Source organism: Podarcis raffonei, chromosome Z, assembly GCF_027172205.1.
Source record: "Podarcis raffonei isolate rPodRaf1 chromosome Z, rPodRaf1.pri, whole genome shotgun sequence".
Lineage (NCBI taxonomy): Eukaryota > Metazoa > Chordata > Lepidosauria > Squamata > Lacertidae > Podarcis > Podarcis raffonei.
Genome location: NC_070621.1, coordinates 51,176,384 through 51,197,268, shown reverse-complemented (window position 1 = coordinate 51,197,268; position 20,885 = coordinate 51,176,384). Strand labels below are relative to the sequence as shown.

The following is a 20,885-nucleotide window of genomic DNA, read 5'->3' as shown; positions in this document are numbered from 1 at the left end:
AGATTGCTCCCTAATTGTTTTAATGTTGTATCTTAATCTTTTAAATTGTATTTTCATCAACTTGTTTTTATTATTGGTTGTTAGCCTCCCTGAACCCGGTCTTGGCTGGGGAGGGTGGGGTATAAATAAAAATTTATTAGTAGTAGTAGTATCAGTAAGAAGGAAAGAATAAAAAGATAACAAAGCAGCAAAAAGAAAAATTGCTTATTAAGAAGAAAACAATACTAATAATAAAGCAACTTAAGAAGAAAATAATAAAAAGAGGAAGAAAGCGTTATTATGATTGTTTTCTTATAATTATTAGGAAGAAAGCAATAATAACAAATAAAAACTAGTAAGAAAACACGAAGGAGTAGACGCAGTTCCTTCTCTGCCCCTAAGGGGGAACGCCTTTCCCGAAACGCTCCAGGCCAAACCGCTCAGTATAATAGAAGCTATCCGGAGACGCCGGGTGCAGGTCCTGGCAGGGCGCTAGTCCACACTCCGATGACCTTGGCGAGGCGGGGCGGAGGTGAGGATTCGGCGCAGAAGCCCCGCTTCTTCTAGTGGAGCGGCTCCTGGGGATCAGTCTGAGCCCCGCTTTTTTTTTTTGGTAAGGGTTTCGGTCTCTTGGGCTACCGCGCTGCCAGGGTCGGCCAGAGGCAGTTTAACCCCTTTTCCGCTGGGCAGCGTCGTATAGAGCGGGTGGATCGGGAGTTCGGTGTCTGCAGAGGAGGGGTTAAGTAGGCGGGGCCAGGAGAGGTTGGTTACGTTGGCGCACCAGCTGGGCTCCAGAGCAGCTCGAGAGTCATGCGGAGCAGGAGCAATTCTGGGGTCCGCTTGGACGGCTATGCCCGCCTCGTTCAGAAAACGATCCTCGGGCACCAGGTCAGGCAGGCGGAGGTTCAACGGATGGAGCGGAGCGTAGGGTTTGGGGTGTAGGTGGGCAGGTGGGAGTTCAACAGGTGGTGCAGCCAGCGAACAGAACTTTTTTGCATTGAATGCAGGCGTGGAAATGTTCGGCCTGAAAGCCAGCGGAAGTTCAACAGGTGGGTGGGTTTTTTGCAGGGAGGCAGGCGGGAATTCAATAGGCGGAGCAGTGGTTGGCTTTTTTGCAGGCAAGAAGGAGTTCAACAGGTAGAGCGGCGGACGGGTCTTTTTTGTATGGCGGGCAGGCTTAGAAATAGGCAGGCGTAAGTTCAACAGGTGGGTGGGGCTTTTGGGCAAGTGGGAGTTAAACAGGCGGTGTGGCGAACGGGGCTTTTTTGCATTGAATGCAGGCATGGAAATGTTCGGGGTGCAGGCCGGAAGTTCAGCGGGTGGGTGGGTTTTTTGCAGGCAGGCGGGAGCCCAACAGATGAAGCGGTGGGTGGGGGTTGGAATGAAAATGTCCAGAACGCAGGCAGGCTGAAGTTCAACAGGCGGAACTATGGGCGAGGTTTTTTGCAGTGCATGAAGCCATGGAAATGTTCTGCATGGAGGCAGGCAGAAATTCAACAGGCGGAGCAGCAGATGGGGCATTTTCTAGGACAAGTAGGCAGGCGGGAGTTACAGGTAGAGCAGCGGATGAGGGATTTTTCAGGGTGTGCAGGCAGGTGGGAGTTCAACAGGTGCAGCAACAGATGAGGCTTTTTCAAGTATGGGCAGGCATGGGAATGTTCAGCACACAGGCAGGCAGAAGTTCAAGAGCTGGGGCATTTTCTAGGGTGAGTAGGCAGATGGGAGTTAAACAGGTTTAGCAGTGGATGGGTTTTTTTGCTGGGCGTAAACATATGGAAATGTTCAGCACATATGCAGGTGGAAGTTTAACAAGTGAAGTGGCATATGAGGGCTTTTTCAGGGTCTGCACACAGACGGGAGTTCAACAGGTGGAGTGGCGGACAGGGCTTTTTGCATTGTGTGAGGGCAGGCGGGAGGTCATCCGGTGGAGCAGCGGATGGGGCCTTTTTGCAGGGCGGGAAGACTTTGGAAATGTTCAGCAGGCAGGCAGGCGGATGTTCAACAGGCAGAGCAGTGGGTGACAGGTATGGAAATGTTCAGCGTGCAGGCAGATGGGAGTTTGACAGGTGGAGCGGCAGACTAGGGCTTTTTGCAGTGCATGAAGCCATGGAAATGTTCAACAGTCAGACAGAATTTCAGCGGGTGGAGCTGCGGATGGGGCATTTTCAAGGATGAGTAAGCAGGCAGGATTTACAAGTGGAGAGGTGGATGAGGGAAATTTCAGGGTGTGCAGGCAGATGGGAGTTCAACAGGTGGAGCGACAGATGAGGCCTTTTGCAGGGCTTACAGGCATGGAAATGTTTGGCACGTTCAACAGGCGGAGTGGCAAAGACGGGCTTTTTGCAGGATGGGAAGGCATGGGAATGTTCAGCACCTAGGCAGGCAAAAGTTTAACAGGTGGAGCAGCGAACGGCCTTTTGCATTGTGTGAAGGCATGGAAATGTTCAGCAGGCAGGCAGGCAGGAGTTCAAGTCAGAGCAGCAGATGGTGGCTTTTTGTACGACGGGCAGGCATGGAAATGTCCGGCACCCAAGCAGTTGAAGTTCAACAGGCGGAGCAGTAGGTTTTTTTTTAAGGGTTTGAAGGCATGGAAATGTCTGGTAGGCAGGCAGATATTCAACAGGTGGAGTGCCTGAGGGGGCTTTTTACAGGGTGTGCAAGCAGGCAGGTGTTCAACAGGCCCATCTCTCTGCAGAACCCCGTGACGGGCCTGCTGCCAGCCAGCGCTGACCACCCGGACGCCTGGGTCCGTGACAATGTCTACAGCGTCCTGGCAGTTTGGGCGCTGGGATTGGCTTACCGCAAGAATGCTGACCGCGACGAGGACAAGGCCAAGGCGTATGAGCTGGAGCAGGTAACTAGGGCAAAGTTGGAAAATAATATAAAATAAAATAGGGAGGGAAAGAAATTAAAAGAAAAGAAAAATACAATACAATAAGATAGAACACAATAACAAAGTGAAAATGAAAATGAAGGGGCTTGACAACCATATGTCAGGAGTGCTCTGATGGTGTTTCCTGCTTGGCAGGGGGTTGGACTTGATGGCCCTTGTGGTCTCTTCCAACTCTATGATTCTATGATTCTATGAAATGAAATTAAAATAATATTATCCAAGGCGCTGAGCATATTGCTAGGCTGCCACCCCTCTGGCCTGAAGGCTTCCTGGCGGGTGAAGAACTCGCACCCACAACCCAAAACCCATTCCCCAAAAGGCTGGCTTTTCCCTTCCCCCCCGACCCTGGGGTGGGGAAGCACCCTTCTTGGGAATCCTCTTTTGGGTCCTCCTTGCTGGCAATACATCTCCCTATCTCGCGCTGTAACCTGAGAGCCGCAGCGCCTCTCAGCCGGGGCAGCTGTTTTCTGCCTGTCCTGCCATGACCCCGGGGCAGGGGTGGGGGCAAGATCGAAACCCGATTCCTAGGGTTGCCTGAAATGCCAAGTCGAAAAGCAGAGCGGAAAAAAGCGAGTACAGACAAACAAACTCTATTGGCTGCGGATCTCCAGGTCGGCAATTTGAACCCCTGGCCTCGGGCCTGGGTTGGAGGAGCTTTGGGGTTGTCCGTCCCGAGTTCGAGTTTTGAGTTTACAGCGGCGTTTTTCTTCTCCCCGCAGAGCGTGGTCAAGCTGATGCGAGGCCTGCTGCAGTGCATGATGAGACAGGTAGGGGGTCAGGCTTGATGACCGCTAGGTGTACCTTCCCATGTTTTTGCAACATTTCCCGGATCTGATATTCGGGGTCTGGCTAAATGACCACTGGGGTGTCCCATCCCTCAATTCCCTGCCATTTTATGGACCACACAGGGAGGTTTTTCCAGCATTTCCCAGAGCTGATATTTGGGGTCAGGTTAGATGTCCCATTTTTCTTCCAGGTGGACAAAGTGGAGGCCTTTAAATATACCCAGAGCCCCCGCGATGCTCTGCATGCCAAATTTGCACCCGGAACCTGTGCCACCGTCGTCGGTGACGACCAGTGGGGTCACTTGCAACTGGACGCCACCTCCTTGTACCTCCTAATGCTGGCCCAGATGACAGCATCAGGTGAGATATTTTATTTTATTTTATTCTTTTATTTTATTCTGTTATTATTCTTTTATTATTATTATTATTAGTGTATTGTTGTTGTTGTTGTTTTGTTTTGTTTTTATTTTATGTTATTCTATTATTATTTTTATTATTATTCTGTTTTTATTATTGTTTTTTTAATTATGCTATTACCTTTCTTTTTGCAGGGCTGCATATCGTCCACAGCCTGGATGAAGTCAACTTCGTGCAAAACCTGGTTTTCTACATAGAAGCAGCGTATAAAACAGCGGTGGGTTGGGGTGGGTGGCGCCGAGTGCAGCCCCTGAGAAAAATAATCACAATAAAAATAGAAACCGATAAGAACCCATTGTGATAAGAACCGTTCAGAATAACAAACCCATAATAGGAATCTGTAAAAATAACAACCCCTAATACTAACAAATAAAAAACATAACAACCATGATAATATTAAGTTGTAAGAATAATCCTTAATAAAAATAATAATCCCTAAAAATAACCCATAATAAAAATTATAAATAATAATTACCCATTAGAATAAAAGCCCCTAAGAACAACCTATTAGCATAATAAACCATAGTAGGAATCCATGAAAGCAATAACCTTTAATACTAACACATAATAATAATAATCGGCCATAAGAACAACCCATAAAAATAAATCATAATAAAAATAATAGACCCTTAATCTGAGCCTGTGATCATAATAACTCCTAATAATAGCAAGAAAAATAACCCCTAATAAGAATAATATAAGAATAATACCTCAAGAATAATAACCCATATTAGTAATCCATAAAAATAATAACCCCTAGTACTAATCCATAATAAAGATAACCCATAATAACCCATGATAATAATAAGCCATAAGAATAACCCATAAAATAACCAATAAAATAATAAAATAACCCATAATAATAGCAATAATAATAACCCCTAATAAGAATAATGCCACAGAATAAGAAACCCCAAAGAATCACACCTAAGAAGAAGAACCCCTAATAAAAATAATAAAAGCTTGATCCAAACCCATGATTGTAATAAGTCCCTAATAATAGCAATAATAATATCCCCTAAGGAAAACAGTCACGCCTAATAAACCACAATAATAATAACCCGTATGAGTAACAAACCTAAGAAGAATAAACCCACTAAAAAATAAAAAATTATAGGAACCCATGATCGTAATACAGTGGTACCTCAGGTTAAGAACTTAATTCGTTCTGGAGGTCCGTTCTTAACCTGAAACTGTTCTTAACCTGAAGCACCACTTTAGCTAATGGGGCCTCCCCGCTGCCGCCACTGTGCGATTTCTGTTCTCATCCTGAAGCAAAATTATTAACCTGAGGTACTATTTCTGGGTTAGCGGAGTCTGTAACCTGAAGCGTCTGTAACCCGAGGTACCACTGTAACTCCTAATAATATCAATAATAATAACGCCTAATAAAAATGGTCAACCAAATAAGAATAACAAACCCCTAAGAATAACAAACACCCCTCAGAAGAATTCCTTATAAAAATAATAAGCCCATAATCCGAACTCAAGATCATAATAGCTGCTACTAATAGCAATAATAAAAACAGTAGCCCCTAATACCCCCAATAATAATAATAACCCATTTTTTTGTGGGGCAGGATTTCGGGATCTGGGAACGTGGTGACAAGACTAACCGGGGCATCACGGAGCTCAACGCCAGCTCAGTCGGCATGGCCAAGGTGAGGGGCACGGTGCGAGGCGGGATCAGGTGCCCACTCAGGGGTGCCTAAGCATGGGTGCTCATCCATGGGTGCTCTTTCTCCCTCTGCAGGCGGCCCTCGAGGCCTTGGACGAGCTGGACCTGTTCGGGGCCAACGGAAGCCCCCAATCAGTGATCCATGTGTTGTCGGACGAGGTGCAGCACTGCCTGGTACAGACCTGGGTTCGGCAGGGGGTCGAGTTACCGAAATACCTTAATTTCTGAAAATTTTGAAAATTTACAATTTAGAAAATTCCCAAAATTAAAATCCAGAGGGTTCTAGTTAGTCTCCTCCTCAGGGTGTTTGTTTTGAACACAGAGCTTGGAGGGCCACCCGTCCCGGATGCCCGAGACTTTTAAAATTGAAAATTGAAATTGAATAGAAATGGAAATTTTAAATGGACATTGAAACTTTACAATTTTAAATTAACAAGGAAAATGGAACAATTAACAAAAAAATGACATCAAACAAAATTATTAACATTAAAATTTTAAATTAACATTTAAAACTTAAAATTAACATTTAAAATTTAAAATAAAGAAAAAGTAAAATTTAAAATTAACATTAAAAGTTAAAAATTTTTAACTCACTTTCACAATTTGAAATTAGCCTTGAAATTTGGTGGCCCTTGGGTCTCTTCCGGCTCTATGATTGCATCCTGCTTTCCTGGTCTCCCTTTTCTTGAGGGGGTTAGACCAGATGACCCTTCTAGGATGGTGCTCTATGATTCGTCTGCCTCTCCCTGCAGTCCATCCTCCATTCGATGCTGCCGAGGGCGTCGGCTTCCAAGGAGATTGACGCCAGCCTCCTGTCCATCATCTCGTACCCAGCCTTTGCCGTCGAGGACGCTGAGGTGGTGGAGAAAACCAAGCGGGAAATCATCGACAAGCTGCAGGCAAAAAAATTTTCTTTAAAAATTAATCATTTTCTCATTTCTTTTTTAAAAAGTCACATTGGGAAAAATCAGTAAAAATTATTTGTAAAGCAGTTTCCCCTTCCTCCTCTTCCAAAGGGTCGCTACGGTTGTTGCCGGTTCCTCCGCGATGGCTACCGGACTCCCAAAGAGGTGAGTTTTGTTCTGTTCTGTTTTGTTTTGTTATTTTATATGTTTTTCAATTTTAATTTTGTTTGTTTGTTTTTAGTTTTTATTTTATTTGTTCATTTCATTTTTATATTTATTTCTTTACTTTAACTTCTTTATTTTCTTATTTTCCCAGGACCCCCAACGCCTCTACTACGAACCCTCCGAGCTGAAGCTTTTTGAGAGTATCGAGTGCGAGTGGCCACTCTTTTGGACCTACCTGCTGATTGACGGAATCTTTCGCGGCAATGACGAGCAGGTTGGGGGGGGGCTTTGATGACCCAGGTTGGGTTCAGGGTTCAAATTCCGATTCCCTGTTTGATGCATGTCTGTCCAAAGGTCCGGGAGTACCGGGAAGCCCTGGAAGGCATCCTCATCAAGGGGAAGGACGGGATCCGCTTGATCCCAGAACTCTACAGCGTCCCATCGGACAAGGTGAGCGGTTTTATTTGGGGGGGGGGTCTGCCGTCTGGGTTCCCATTTCTAGAACCCGCAACCTTCTCTCCCTGCAGGTCGACGAGGAATGCCAAAACCCTCACACGGTGGACCGGGTTCCGATGGGGAAGCTGCCGTTGATGTGGGGCCAGTCCTTGTACATCTTGGGGTGCCTCCTTTCTGAGGTGAGCACCCTTGGGTGCCTGGGGTCCCAGGTTCAGGGTCCTGCTCTGGAATCAAACCCGTCTCCCCCCTCCTTAGGGCTTCCTGGCGCCGGGCGAAATTGATCCTCTCAACCGCCGCTTCTCGACCGTCCCCAAGCCAGACGTGGTGGTCCAAGGTAAGCTCATTCCGGGGGGGGGGGTTTAAAAATAAAATAAAGTTATTTAATAATTTTTTTGATACAAACATCAACCACAAAAGACACATACAACAAAAACCATAATAACAATAATAACACAGTTTGACAATTCAGATTTGGATACATTGATATACCTATGACCACCTTTTTAACAATATTTTCCCGCCTCTCTCTCCTCCCCCTACTTCCCACCACTATCCGCCTTATCGCTTAAATATTCCTTCCAGATTTATTGATATTTATCCATTCTTAATTTGCGCCGACATGCAATTCGTTCGTATGTAGCTAGTCTGTCCATATTATCAATCCATGTGCTCAATGGAATCTTTTGCGGCTCATCCAATTCATCAAAACAAGTTGTTTTGCTTCTAATATAGCACAGTACATCCATTTTTTTTGACCCCTTGAAATCTCCCACATTTCTGGAATATAATTTAGAATTAAGTTCAGTTCCCCTAAATAACAATTTCTTTTTATTACTCTTGCTATAAATATCCTCACCTCGCACCAAAATGATCTTATCATCGGGCAGTTAATCATCATATGTACTAAGTTCGCATTTTTACTCCCACATCTCCAGCAGTTGTCTGCATTTGTTATTTTCTTCTGGTAAAGTTTTGCTGGAGTCTAGTGGACTCTGAATATTACTATTTTCTGCTGAATAAGTCTTAGTCTTAGATCCATGGAGACTATTTCTGTTGACTTGACTCCCATATATCATTTGTTATCTGTACCCCCAACTCTTCACTCCATTTTTGTATATCGTATTCTAAATCATATTTCTTCCTCTTGAGTAGGGTTTTATATAGTGCAAGTGTAGAGCTTTTTGTTTTTGTTGCACAAATTGAATATTGTAGCAGCATGGGTGTTTCCGATGCTGCTATAGCCAAACTGCCTTTCCAACATATGTTTCAATTGGATGTATTGCCATGGAGTTTCACTGGTTAATCCATACTTTACTTGCAGTCTTATATTCCACAAATTTGTAATTTTCATCAATTAATTGATTCAATGTCAAAATACCTTTTTTCATCCAATTTTGCCAAATTATTACTTGATTTCCAATTTTTAATTTTGGGTTGGCCCATATTGTTAATTTCTCATGTTGATAGGGGTCATCCTTATTATTTTTATTTATATTCATCCAAATTTTTATTGGTGCTTTAATAGTCTCCAGCATAATAGGATATTTCATAAAATTGGAGCCGAGTTTAGTCCGGAGGGCTTTGACGACCCTGGTTGGGCCAGACTTGGATTTGGGGTTTGAATTCTGATTCCTTGATTGACGCCTGTTTCGGGGTTTTCCGGGACCGGAGCGGCTCCAGATTAACTCCGGTTTCCCCACAGTTTGCATCTTGGCCGAGACGGAGGGGATCCAATCGGCTTTGAGGAAGGAGGGGATTGAGGCGGAGACGGTTTCTGGCGTCTGTCCGATCCGGGTGCAACCGGCGAGGATCCTCAGCCATATCTACGCCCGATTAGGTGATGTGGAAAGGGAGCCCAGGTCATTTAGTCTGACCCCCAAAAATTACAAATTGGAGGAACAGTGGAGAAAAGGCATTCGAGTGGGATTATGGGAAATAAAATAAAAATAAAATGAGCAAGATAGAATTGGAAGAGGAGAAAGGGACCCTTGGGTCATTTAGTCTAGCCCCAAAACATGTGCGATAATTGATTCCGTTTAGAAATAAAGGGGAGGAACGGCAGAGAAAAGGTATTCGAGTGGGATTATGGGAAATAAACATAAAATGAGCAGGATAGAATCAGAAGACATGTGGGACGCCTTTAAGGCAACATCTAAGGTGCGGGTTCGAAACCCTATAACATTTCCTTGAATGACATTTTAGGGAAGTTTTAAACAACTGATGCTTTGTTGTTGTTTAGTTGTTTAGTCGTGTCCGACTCTTCGTGACCCCATGGACTAGAGCACGCCAGGCACTCCTGTCTTCTACTGCCTTCCGCTGATGTTTTAATGTATTTCTATTTTCTTTTGTTGGAGTGGCTAGGGAAACCCAGCCAGATGGGCAGGGAGTAAATAATATATTATTATTATTATTATTATTATTATTATTATTATTATTTCTCCACAGGCCGTAACCAGCACATGACCCTCAGTGGGCGCCCCTTCCGCCACATGGGCGTTCTGGGCACCTCAAAGTTCTACGATATCCGGAGCACCATCTTTGCGTTCACGCCACAGGTGGGAAGTTCCCTGGCTGTCATCCAGTCCAACCCCCTTCAAATTTCTCCCCCCCGCCCCGCAAATTTGGTGAATCAGGAGAACGCCGCCAATTAGTTTATCCTCTTAACAAAAAATCCCCAATTTGATCATAGCTGTTATTTCCCCCTCTGGGGGGAAAGCACCGTTTTCCATTCTCCTCTTTCATGGATACAACGATCAAAAAAATGTTTCAATATATCCCCCCTTCCCCTCCCACCCTTGTTTACCCACCTCTCCCTCCCTCCTCACAGTTTCTCGACCAGCAGCAATTCTTCCTGGCGCTCGATAACAAAATGATCGTCGAAATGCTCCGGACGGATCTCTCTTACCTGTGCAGCCGCTGGAGGATGACAGGGCGTCCCACCATCACCTTCCCCGTCTCGCACATGATGCTTGGTGTGTCTCATGTGTTTTAAATTTAAAATAAATTTGTAAAAAAATAAATAAATTGAAATTTCAGAAATTTCAATTGAATTTCAGAAATTAAATTTTGGAATTTTCAACTAAATTTCAATTAAATTTCTGACATTTAAAACCCTTTTGAAATTTCAGAACGTTCAATTAAATTGCCTGAATTTTAACAAATCATCTTTTGTACGTGTTTCCCTTTTAACAATTTTTAACAACTTTGCTTCAACTTTCATACATATTGCCCTTAACAGCTCAAATTGGATCTTTATTAAAAGTCAGAAGTTTTGGCTTCCTGTTTCCGGCAGTGGGAAATGGCAGATTCCCACACGATCGGACTCCAGCCGTTTCGATAATTCAGGGCTGATATGGGGGTAATTAGCCCTGGCAGCCTCCCCAGGGCAGGGGAGGACTGTCTTGATGACCCGCGGTTTGCCCCACGGCAGGGGCACTGGGTCACGGAGCAAGAGACGGACTGACACTCCTGTGATGCCACCCCATAGCCGGAGGCATCTGTTTGGGAAAATATAAAAGATTTGAAAACCAAACAGACACGCTCTGAACTGATGAAGCTGGGGAAAAACCTGCAGTATGTACAGTCTCTGGTGTAAAAGATCGAAGTTCAAAGAGATCCTCATCATGATGTTTGGGATATGGAGGGGCTTGGTATGTTTTTTCTTCTTCTTCTAACATTAACAATTCGTTTTGCATGCCAAGCCTCATTAAGAACCTAAATTGCTCTTCAAAAAGTGAGTACAGATGGACTTTTATATGTAATTGGGACCTATTCGCAGCCACTTTTCTTTTAAGATTTGAAATGCCCGTTAAAGACGAAAACAAAGAACAAAATGGCGTCTACCCACTACGCACTTATGGAATATCTGAAATACCTCCCTGATTAAGAGAAACAGGAGCTAACTGATGGTTGGTCATAAAGACTGGAAACAATATTATATATACAACTGTTTGCAAAAAGAAGTTTTTTATTATGAGCAAGAGAAAGGGCTAAATAGATGTCTGGCAGCCCCCATCTAGGGCCCGGAGAGGGGACTGGGTGGATTCCAAAGGCCAATTGTTAACTGTCTGATATATGGCTACATTGCAAACAGTCTGCTTAAGAATAAATCAACAAGGAGTTTTAGAAGGAGGTTTCTCTCTGTTTCTTTGATAACAGCTTGACGGGAAAGAATAACAATTTGGGAGCTGCCAAAATAACAATTCTCAAAGAGTCTGGAATGGATGCAATTAAATGAAGCGGTGCAATGAAAAACAAAAACAGCTGAAAGAGTATAATATACAGACAAATCTGCACTCCATAGAAAAATAAGTGTCTGTTTTCTGACATGAATGAGGATCACAGAGCCAGAGACAAAACGTGGAGGATAAAATCGTGATATGGAATTATGAAAACCACTGATGATGATGAGAGGCAGGACTATGATGTTGAAAACGCTTCAAAATTCAGACCGTGGGAAGCCAAAACAAAAAATTATTACAATTCGGAAGACAATTGGAAATTTTTTGTTTTTGTTTTTTTGTTTTTTTGGATTGGATTTGATATGTTAATTGGATGTTATTGGAAAATTAATAAACGCTTAAAAAAAAAGTTAGAAGTTTTAAGAAATTCACTTCAACTTTGATATGTATTTCCCTTAACAGCTTGACTTTAATTCGTATTACATTTCAGAAATTTTAACAAATTAACACATCTTTCCCTTAATCTTTTGACTTCCATATTTTTTGAAATTTCAATTTCAGGAATTTATTAAATGTTATAAGTCTTAACAAATTCAGCTTTAGTCCGCATTTCCCTTAACAGTTTGTCTTGAATTTTTATGACATTTCAGAAATGTTAACAAATCAATGCGCATTTCTCTTCACTTTTGGACCTATTTTTTTTTTACGTTTCAGGAATTTAAATTTCAAAAATTTATTAAATATCATACTTTTTAACAAATTAACTTGAACTTTCCTTCAACTTTCTTTCAACCTGTTGACTTCCTTTAAAAAATATAATTCAGAAATTCCACTGAATTTCAGGGATTGATTTGACTTGAATTTTCATGGCTACCCTTTTACGCTGCTTATTTCGATCTCGTTCTTCTCCTATTCTGATGGCTGCCTTTTCCCATCCTAACTTCTCTCTCCTTCCCTTCTCTCCTTCCCTTTCTTCCCTTTTCATTCCTTTCTTCCACCTGGCCAGATGACAGTGGTGATGGCATCCACCCGGCCATTTTGGCCATGCTGCGGAAATTGCAGGACGGATATTTCGGAGGAGCGAGGTGAGGATTGCAGGAATCATTTAATGCTGTCAGATGGGAGGCATCAAAATAGTTAAATTATTATTATCGTTATCATTATCAGCCCAACAGAAGAATCTGGTTGATTTATCTATGGGAAGCTTTTGCCAGGATTTCATTCTTAGGATGGTCGATTTCGGAGGGATCCCTCGGGGGTCACCTATGATTCTCTGATCCTTGCAGGATCCAGACCGGTCGCCTGTTGGACTTCCTCACCACCTCGTGCCACTCCCATCTGAGTTTCATGGACGCTGGGCCAGATGGTAAGCCCTTGGTGTGTTCCCATGCCGCAGCTTTTTTGAAGCCATCCTGGCTTGTGATTCGAACCTGGAACGATCAGAGGGCATTGGTGGCTTGAACCCGGAACATACCCTCCGGACGTCCCTCTTTGCAATCGCTCGCTCGGACTGGAGACGAACCTTATCGTCTTGATCGCAGCCTTAAAAGCATCCCAGTCGGAGTGCTGTCCCATGTCATCAGAGATAAGCTGGAGGGGATAGAATAGGACTTCCCCATTTTTGGCAAAGGGTTCAAATCCAGACCTTCTGGGCTACACAGACGCTGCCTTAAAGGTGTCCCAGATCCCATTGGAGACATGTCAGAAGGGATGGTAGGATGTCCCCTCTTTTCACAGAGAAACATCACCCCTCTCTCTTTTCCAGCGGACATCTGTGACGAGGTGGCCCAATACCTGGACCATCTCCTCCACCAGGCGGCTCCCAAGGCCCACCTCCCGCCTGTGGCTCAGAAAGCCGGCTTGCACCGCTTCCGGGCGGCGGTGCGCACCACCCAGGACTTGGTGTCTCTGCGGTCGAAGGCGAAGGAGCTCCACGTGGAGAGTAAGTATGGCCTCCCAGAAGCGATTCAGACTGGATGACCTCTGGGTTCCAGCCCAACCGTTCCACCTTCTCCTTGCAGACGTCGACATGTACATCCCTTCCAGCCTCTTCCAGGAGTCACGCCACTCAGTCCACCTTCTGGGGTTGCCGCCAGATGGCAAGGTGAGTAGCCAGTTCTGATTGGGTTTGGGGGCAGGAAAAGCCATGCAAGAGGGAGAGCTTTTCAATTCTGCAGAAAACACTCGTTTCTCAAAGCCAACCCATAGAAGGTAAAAACCCCTTTTCCCCTCCCTTTCTTTAAAGCCACATAAGAGGGAGGGCTTTCCCCTCCTGCCAGAACCTCCCATTTCTTGAAGCCCATTGGGAGCAAGGCTTTTCCCTCGCAATGCCAAACTCTCATTTCTCAAAGCCAAGCCAGAGGGAAGGTTTCTTTCTTTCCCTTTTTGTAAAGCTACATAAGAGGGAGGGCATTTTCCCATTTCATTTTGAGACCCCTCGTAGTGGGTTTTGCTGGGTGACATTTGGGGTGCCTCCTCACTCAACCAGCCTCCCTCCCTGCCCCCAGACGTCTTTCCCCGCTGAGGCAGACCTCCCAAAAGATGCCGACGGGAACGTGGACTGCCGGTCATTGGTGGATCAGCTCCGGGCTTGCGCCACCCTGCAGGATCAGGCCAACTGCCTATCCATATTGTACAGCCTCAAGTAGGAACTAAAGTTTTCTTCCATTGGCGTTTCCTTCATGAGAACTTCGGGCCTCGGTGAATTGATTAAATCTGTATATCGCCCTGCGTTGCGGGGAGTTAGACTGGATGACCCCGGGTCCTTTCCCTGGGACTTAAGAGCACTTGCACAGGATCCCTTCTCCCTCCCCTCCTTCCTTATTTTATGTTATTGTTTTCCATAATCTTTCCCATAATCCCACTCAAATGCTATTTCTCTGCCATTATTGGCTCTTAAGATGGTGTTGGACTGGATGACCTTCTGGGGTCCCCTTCCGACTTGGACACTTCCTTTTAGGGGTCCCGATTGGGAGACGGAGCTATATGGTGAGGCGGGAGCCACCGTGGGTGACCTCCTCACAGAGCTGTATTCGAAAGCTGGAACCGCTCGGCAGTGGGGCTTGATCCGCTACATTTCCGGTGTCCTGAGAAAGAAGGCGGAAGCTTTGGATGAGGTTGGGATATTTTGAAAAATTTTAAAATTTTGAAGAAAACATAGGGTTCTGGGCAGCCTCCTTTTGGGAAGAGTTCAAGGGGGTCAATGTAGATGAGAAGGTACCCTTCTCTCTCCCCAGGCCTGTACCAGCCTCCTGTCACACCAGAAGCACCTCACCGTGGGTCTCCCCCCGGAGCCTCGCGAACGGACCATCTCAGCGTGAGTTTTTGGGGTCGCCACTCGATTCCGGCACTGGGCTATCCCAACAGGGAAGGCAATCGGGCGGCAATCCTAACCGGGGAGATAATCGGGGGCAAAATGGGGGTATCTGGACCTCCAGAAGGGGTCAAACCCATGTCTCTTGCACCAGGGGCATGTTGGCCCTAGTCCCAGTATCCTTACTGGGAGCTGGAGGATGGGCTCAGCTTTAATCTCCTAGGTTAATCAATCAATCAATTAATTAATTTGATTTTCTTGCATTCTCATTGTACAAAAGTCATCTCTCTTTTCAGAGACTTAATTTAATTTAATTTAATTTAACTTAAAGCTTTTTAATTTGCTGGTACAGGCCAACTGAAAATGGGCCATGACAGGTAGAATACTAAAGGTATGAATTTATTGTTATTACTAATTGAATTTTTCAATTTAATATTAATTTTAAATTATAAATTATTGTCAGTTTTTTCATTTTCAATTTAATTGATTTAAATTTAATGCTAATTTTGTTTTAAAATTTAAAATTATTTTTAGACTTAAATTACTAATAAAATTTCTAAATTTAAGTACAATCCAAATTCAATTGCTTAAAATTTTGAAATTTTAATAATAATAATAATAATTTTTATTTATACCCCGCCCTCCCCAGCCAAGGCCGGGCTCAGAGCGGCTTACAAGCAATAATAAAAACAAGTTGAATGATTACAACTTAAAAACAAAATGATTATTATTGAATGTTTACATTTACATTTAACTTGAATTTAAATTCTACATTTAAATTTTCAAATTAAAGTGGTTAGGTATTAAATATTTAAATTCAATTTCAGATTTAAATTAAATGTAAGCTTAAATTTTTTGACTTACCATAATGCCTTATTTTTAAAATTTAAATATTTACTTTCCATAAATTTAAATCATTTAAATTAAATTAATTTTTTTAGATTCGCCAATTTAAGTTCAGATTTAAATTAAATGTAAGCTTAAAATTTTTAACTTAGTATTATCACTTTTTTTAATTATTCTTAATTTCCGCAAATCTAAATTATTTAAATTTAAATTATGATCCTTATTAAATTTGTCATCGAAATGTTGCGTAAAAATACAAAACAGTTGGTAGAGCTGGCGACTCTCGATCCCAGTGTCCTGGATTCAATTTTCATGTCTGGTAAGACATTATTGCCTTCATCGGGGTCAGACTAGATGACTCTCGGCTTCCCAACTCAGCTGTTTTTCCCTGCCAGCCCCCTTCCATATGAGGAGCTCACGCGCCTGATTGAGGATGCCAGTGAGGGGAACCTTAGCGTCTGCATCTTGACCCAGGTGAGTGCTGGGTGCTGGGGAGAACAGTGGCGGGGACCCCGTTTTCCAGGAACTCTGGGCACCCGGCTTTCCCGGGAACAGTGGTTTGTTCCCCGGAAATTTGCTCCCTGGGAACCATAGTCCTCCAGGAGTCGTAGTTCATTCCCTGGAGATTTACTCTCCAGGAACTGTAATCCTCTGGGAGTCATAGTTTCTCCCTCTCTTCTGGTTCCAGGAAATTATGGTTTACCTGGCCATGTACATCCGGACGCAGCCGGCCCTCTTTGCCGAAATGTTCCGCCTCCGCATTGGGCTCATCATCCAGGTGATGGCGACTGAGCTGGCGCAGTCGCTGTCGTGCTCAGGTAGGCAGGAGCCTAGTCACAAGGCCACCAATTCCATAAAATAGGCGAAATTGTCCCATATAATAGGAGAAATACGGTATTTTTCTCATATAATGGATATACGGCATTGTGCCGTATAATAGGAGAAATACAGTATACCCCCTCCCTCGCATAACAGCAGATGTAGGGGATTGCTCCGTATAATAGGAGAAATACCATATTTTCCCCATATAATAGCAGATATATGGCATTGTCTTTCTCTTTCTTTGTCTGCTTCTTTCTCTTCTTCCCCCCTTTGCTTCTTTTTCTTTCTTTCTCTTTTTTCTTTCTTTATATTCATTCCTTCTTTCTGCTTTCTCTTCCTTTCTCTTTCTGCTCTTTCTGCCTTTCCATTTTCCTTCTTCCTCTGCTTTGTCTTCTTCCTTCCTTCCTCTCCTCTCTCATTCCTTCCTTTCCCTTCTTTCCTTCCTTCCTCTACTTTCTCTTCTTTCTCTTCTTTCTCTTCTTTCTCTTCTTTCTCTCTTTCTTTCTCTTTTTTATGTTTTTTCTTTCTCTGCATTCTCCTTTCTTCCTTTCTCATTCTTCCTTTCTCTGCTTTTTATTTATTCCTCTCTTCTTTCATTCTTCTTTCTCTTCCTTCTTCCTTTCTCTTCATTCTTTGTTCTTTCTTCTTCCTACCTTTCTCTGCATTTTCTTGTTGCTTTCTCTTCTTTCTTTCTCTTCCTTTCTCTGCTTTCTTTGCTTGCTCTTCTTTATTTTCTTTCATTCTCTGCTTCTTCTGCCTTCCTTTCCCTCTTCCCTTCTTTCTTCCTTTCCCCTCTCCCTCCCTATCTCCCAGCCGACGAAGCCACGCAGACCTTGTTGAACCTCAGCCCATCAGACGTCAAAAGCCTCCTGCACCACATTCTGAGCGGAAAGGAATTCGGCGTCGAGCGCAGCGGTCAGTCCTTGCAGGGTCAGACTAGATTACTCTGGGGGCTCCCTTCCACCCCGATCCAGCACTGAGAACCCTGCTGTCTCCCTGCAGTGCGTACCGCTGACTCGGCACCAGGTGTCTCCATCCGCGAAATGGCTGGCGCCACCAAAACAGAGCGTGCCGGAATCGCCCAGCTCCGGAGCGAGATCCAGCAGGGGGGTGATTGGCGCCCCACCAAGGAGACGCGTCAAGGCGGGTGGCGACGGCGACGGCGTCTCGATGGCGCCCTCAACCGGGTGCCAGTGGGCTTCTATCCGAAGGTGTGGAAGGTCCTGCAGAAGGTGAGTGCCAAATCTGGTGTGACTCCAGAACAGGATCGAATCTCCCAGATTTGAGTTTTATGAGGCCAAATATGGAGTGAATGCGAATCTCCTGCGTTTGGATCTGAAGTGTGCAAGGTCGAATCTGGTGTGTGTGCAAGTCTGAGCATGACTCCGGAGCAGGCACACATCTGAGTATGAATCCAAAGTGTGCCAGGACGAATCTGGAGTGAATGCGGATCTCCTGAATTCGGATCCTAAGTGCATGAGGCTGAATCTGGTGCATGCGCTAGTCTCTTTGAGTCTGAATCTAGAGCGAGCACAAATCTGAGTGTGACTCTGGAGCAGGTCCTGGGTGCAAATTTGTCAAGAGGGTGACTCCATTTCCACTCTTTTCTTCCTAGTGCCATGGTCTATCCATCGGTGGCTTTGTCCTCCCGTCTTCCGCCACCCAAGAGGTAATGGCAACTCGGTTTCCCTACTGGCACATAATAATAATACTACTTATGATGATGATGATGATGATGATAGAAAGATGGAAACGGGGAGAGGCAGAGAAATTGAAAGACAGATAAAGAGAGAGAGGGAAAGATGGAGACATAGAGAGATGGAGAGATTGAAAGAGAGAGAAAGAAAGATGGAAAGATTGAGAGAGGTTGAAAGAGAGTGAGAAAGAAAGAAAGAAGGAAAGAGATAAGAGATAAGAGGGAGAGAAAGAGGGAGACAGATGGTGATGTAGAGAGAGAGAGACATCAAGAGAGAGATGGAGAGAGAGGTTGAAAAAGAGTTTAAAAAAGAGGGATCAAAACAGAGATGAAAAGAGCAAGAACGAGAGAGAGGAGAGTCTCCCCTGGTTTCTTTACCGTTTCCCGCTGGACACGGGTTCAAATCCTGACGCCCGTTTTCCATTTTTGACAGATGACACCGGGTGAGATCAAGTTCGCCGTTGGCGTCGAGTCGGCGCTGAACAAGATCCCGCAGCCAGAATACCGGCAGCTCTGCGTGGAAACCATCTGGGTGTTGACCTTGTTGGCTGAGGTCGACTTTGATGGAGCTGGGAGGCTTGTCAGCATCGATGACATCATCAAGATGGCGGACGAAGCGTTCCGCCAGGAGCAGGTGAGGGCGGGCACCCTTGGGTGGGGCAGTTGATTGATCACCCAAGCCCCACAGCACCATTCCCAGGGAAACAGAGCAGCGTTGCTTGCAAAATTGGTGTTAGAAGTGGGATCGCGGCGCCGAACGGCGACATCTCACCCGTATTTTTGGCCGATTGTCTTTATTGATTTTCTGCACCTGTTTGGGATGATTTATTGATCGATCACCCGGCCCCACAGCATAGTTCCTGGGGAAACGGAGCAGCTAAGCTGGTGACATTGGTGTCAAAAATGAAATAATGGCACCGATTTCTGCTCTCTGGCCTTGACTCTTGTCTCCTCTTTCCTTTTTTCACCAAATGCAGAAAGTCCTGGGTGCGGATGACGCCATGCTGGAGAGGGACCCTGCCACAGGCATCTGCACCTTGCTTTATGACAGCGCCCCCAGCGGGCGCTTTGGCACCATGACTTACCTGTCCAAAGTGGCCATCACCTACCTGCAGGAGTTCCTCCCCGAAGCCGGCTGCAGCATGCAGTAGCCAAGAACGAACAAATCTCTCAATAGTCTTTCTATCTTGCCTTTGCCTTGCAAATTATATGCAAATTAGGTTTCCCAACACAATTAAAGGGAGTTTTTTATTAAGGGAGGGAAGATTTTTCAAGGCTGTGGCGTTTGAAGGCTTGAAATTATGAAAAGTATGGTTTTAATTGTTGAATTTTAAAAATCATTTACCCGGTAATCATTTCAATGATTTTTAAATTTAACAATCATTTAATCATTTCAATTATCAATTTAAAAATGATTTAATCATTTCAGTGTTTGTTAAATTTAAAAATTATGTAATCATTTCTATAATTTTAAAATTTAAAGATTATTTAATAATTTAAAAAATTTAAATAAATGCATGGGTTTTTAATTTTTTTAATTACATAAATCCTTTAATTATTCAAAGTATTTAATCATTTTAATAATTCTTAAACATAATAATTTAAATGATTATTAAAAATCAAAAATACCATGCGCCAAGGAAGGTGATGGAAAGCCCCAAATAAAATGTATTCCTTTCCTTTTGGTTTTGAAATGATTTTGATAACTTCTATAAAAGGTCCTTTTTATGTTGGAAATGATGATTTTGTAGATTGAAACGCCTTAATTCCATTTTCCGATCTGAAATTATTTTGTTTTTGAAACAATTTTGGCGACCAAAAGTTTCCCAATAAATGCCTTAATTTTGTTTTCTGATTTGAAATGATTTTGGTTTTGAAATGATTTTGGCGATCAAAAGTCTCCAATAAAATGCCTTAATTTCATTTTTCGATTTGAAATGATTTTGCTTTCAAAACGATTTGGGGGAATGAAATCCTACTATGAAATGCTACTAAATGTGTTGCATATTTAGATATCTTGTAGCCATTTCTTGTCCACATCTCCGAGTTCGAATCCTCTCCACAGCCTCTTCGTTTCTTTGCTCTTCAATGGAAAATTTATTCACTTATTCGTAATTTTATAATAATAATAATAATAATAATAATTTATTATTTATACCCCGCCCATCTGGCTGGGCTTCCCCAGCCACTCTGAGCGGCTTCCAAAAGAATATTAAAATACTGTAATACATCAAACATTAAAAGCTTCCCAAAACAGGGCTGCCTTCAGATGTCTTCTAAAAGCCTGGTAGTAGTTGTTCTCTTTGACATCTGGTGGGAGAGTGTTCCACAGGGAAGGCGCCACTACCCAGAAGGCCCTCTGCCTGGTTCCCTGTAACTTGGCTTCTCGCAGTGAGGGAACCGCCAGAAGGCCCTCGGTGCTGGACCTCAGTGTCCGGGTAGAACGATGGGGGTGGAGACACTCCTTAATGATATCGCCCAATATTGCCCAAAATTTCTCACACAAATCACAATTTTCTCCCCCCCACCCAAAAAACCCCACACACTTCCCCTCCTGTTTTCATTTTAGAAGTGAAAAAGTTTGTTGCTTGGAGCTGATTGTAAATATGGGTAGATAGAAAGATGCAAATCAATATAAATTATATAGCTAATTTAGAGATACATTATGATATATTATACATATGATATAAAAGTATACACACACACATATATACTTGGTGGTCTCAGGGCGGTTCATGGAAAATAATTA

At 43.7% G+C, this 20,885-nt stretch overlaps 1 protein-coding gene across 1 annotated transcript; it reads left to right on the top strand.

Moving 5' to 3' along the window:
- Nucleotides 1-706: 706 nt before the first annotated feature.
- LOC128406378 (phosphorylase b kinase regulatory subunit alpha, skeletal muscle isoform-like) lies at nucleotides 707-19,902 on the top strand. The gene is made up of 30 exons (XM_053373713.1): nucleotides 707-867; nucleotides 2,675-2,833; nucleotides 3,592-3,639; nucleotides 3,849-4,017; nucleotides 4,209-4,291; nucleotides 5,655-5,735; nucleotides 5,828-5,926; nucleotides 6,505-6,651; nucleotides 6,769-6,822; nucleotides 6,974-7,096; nucleotides 7,177-7,272; nucleotides 7,350-7,457; nucleotides 7,534-7,612; nucleotides 8,981-9,115; nucleotides 9,724-9,833; nucleotides 10,106-10,250; nucleotides 12,466-12,544; nucleotides 12,746-12,825; nucleotides 13,225-13,401; nucleotides 13,481-13,563; nucleotides 13,967-14,103; nucleotides 14,419-14,575; nucleotides 14,696-14,775; nucleotides 16,014-16,092; nucleotides 16,307-16,436; nucleotides 17,254-17,355; nucleotides 17,443-17,672; nucleotides 18,056-18,109; nucleotides 18,570-18,770; nucleotides 19,114-19,902. Exons 1-30 carry the CDS (start codon nucleotides 790-792, stop codon nucleotides 19,285-19,287), a joined length of 3,477 nt encoding a protein of 1,158 aa, XP_053229688.1. The 5' UTR covers nucleotides 707-789; the 3' UTR covers nucleotides 19,288-19,902.
- Nucleotides 19,903-20,885: the final 983 nt, after the last annotated feature.

Excerpts from the sequence above, each read along its gene's own strand:
- LOC128406378 (XM_053373713.1), top strand. The coding sequence starts at position 790 with ATGCGGAGCAGGAGCAATTCTGGGGTCCGCTTGGACGGCTATGCCCGC. Across the intron at positions 12,545-12,745 it reads GGATATTTCGGAGGAGCGAG|GATCCAGACCGGTCGCCTGT; the intron begins GTGAGGATTGCA and ends TGATCCTTGCAG. Across the intron at positions 17,356-17,442 it reads ATTCGGCGTCGAGCGCAGCG|TGCGTACCGCTGACTCGGCA; the intron begins GTCAGTCCTTGC and ends GTCTCCCTGCAG.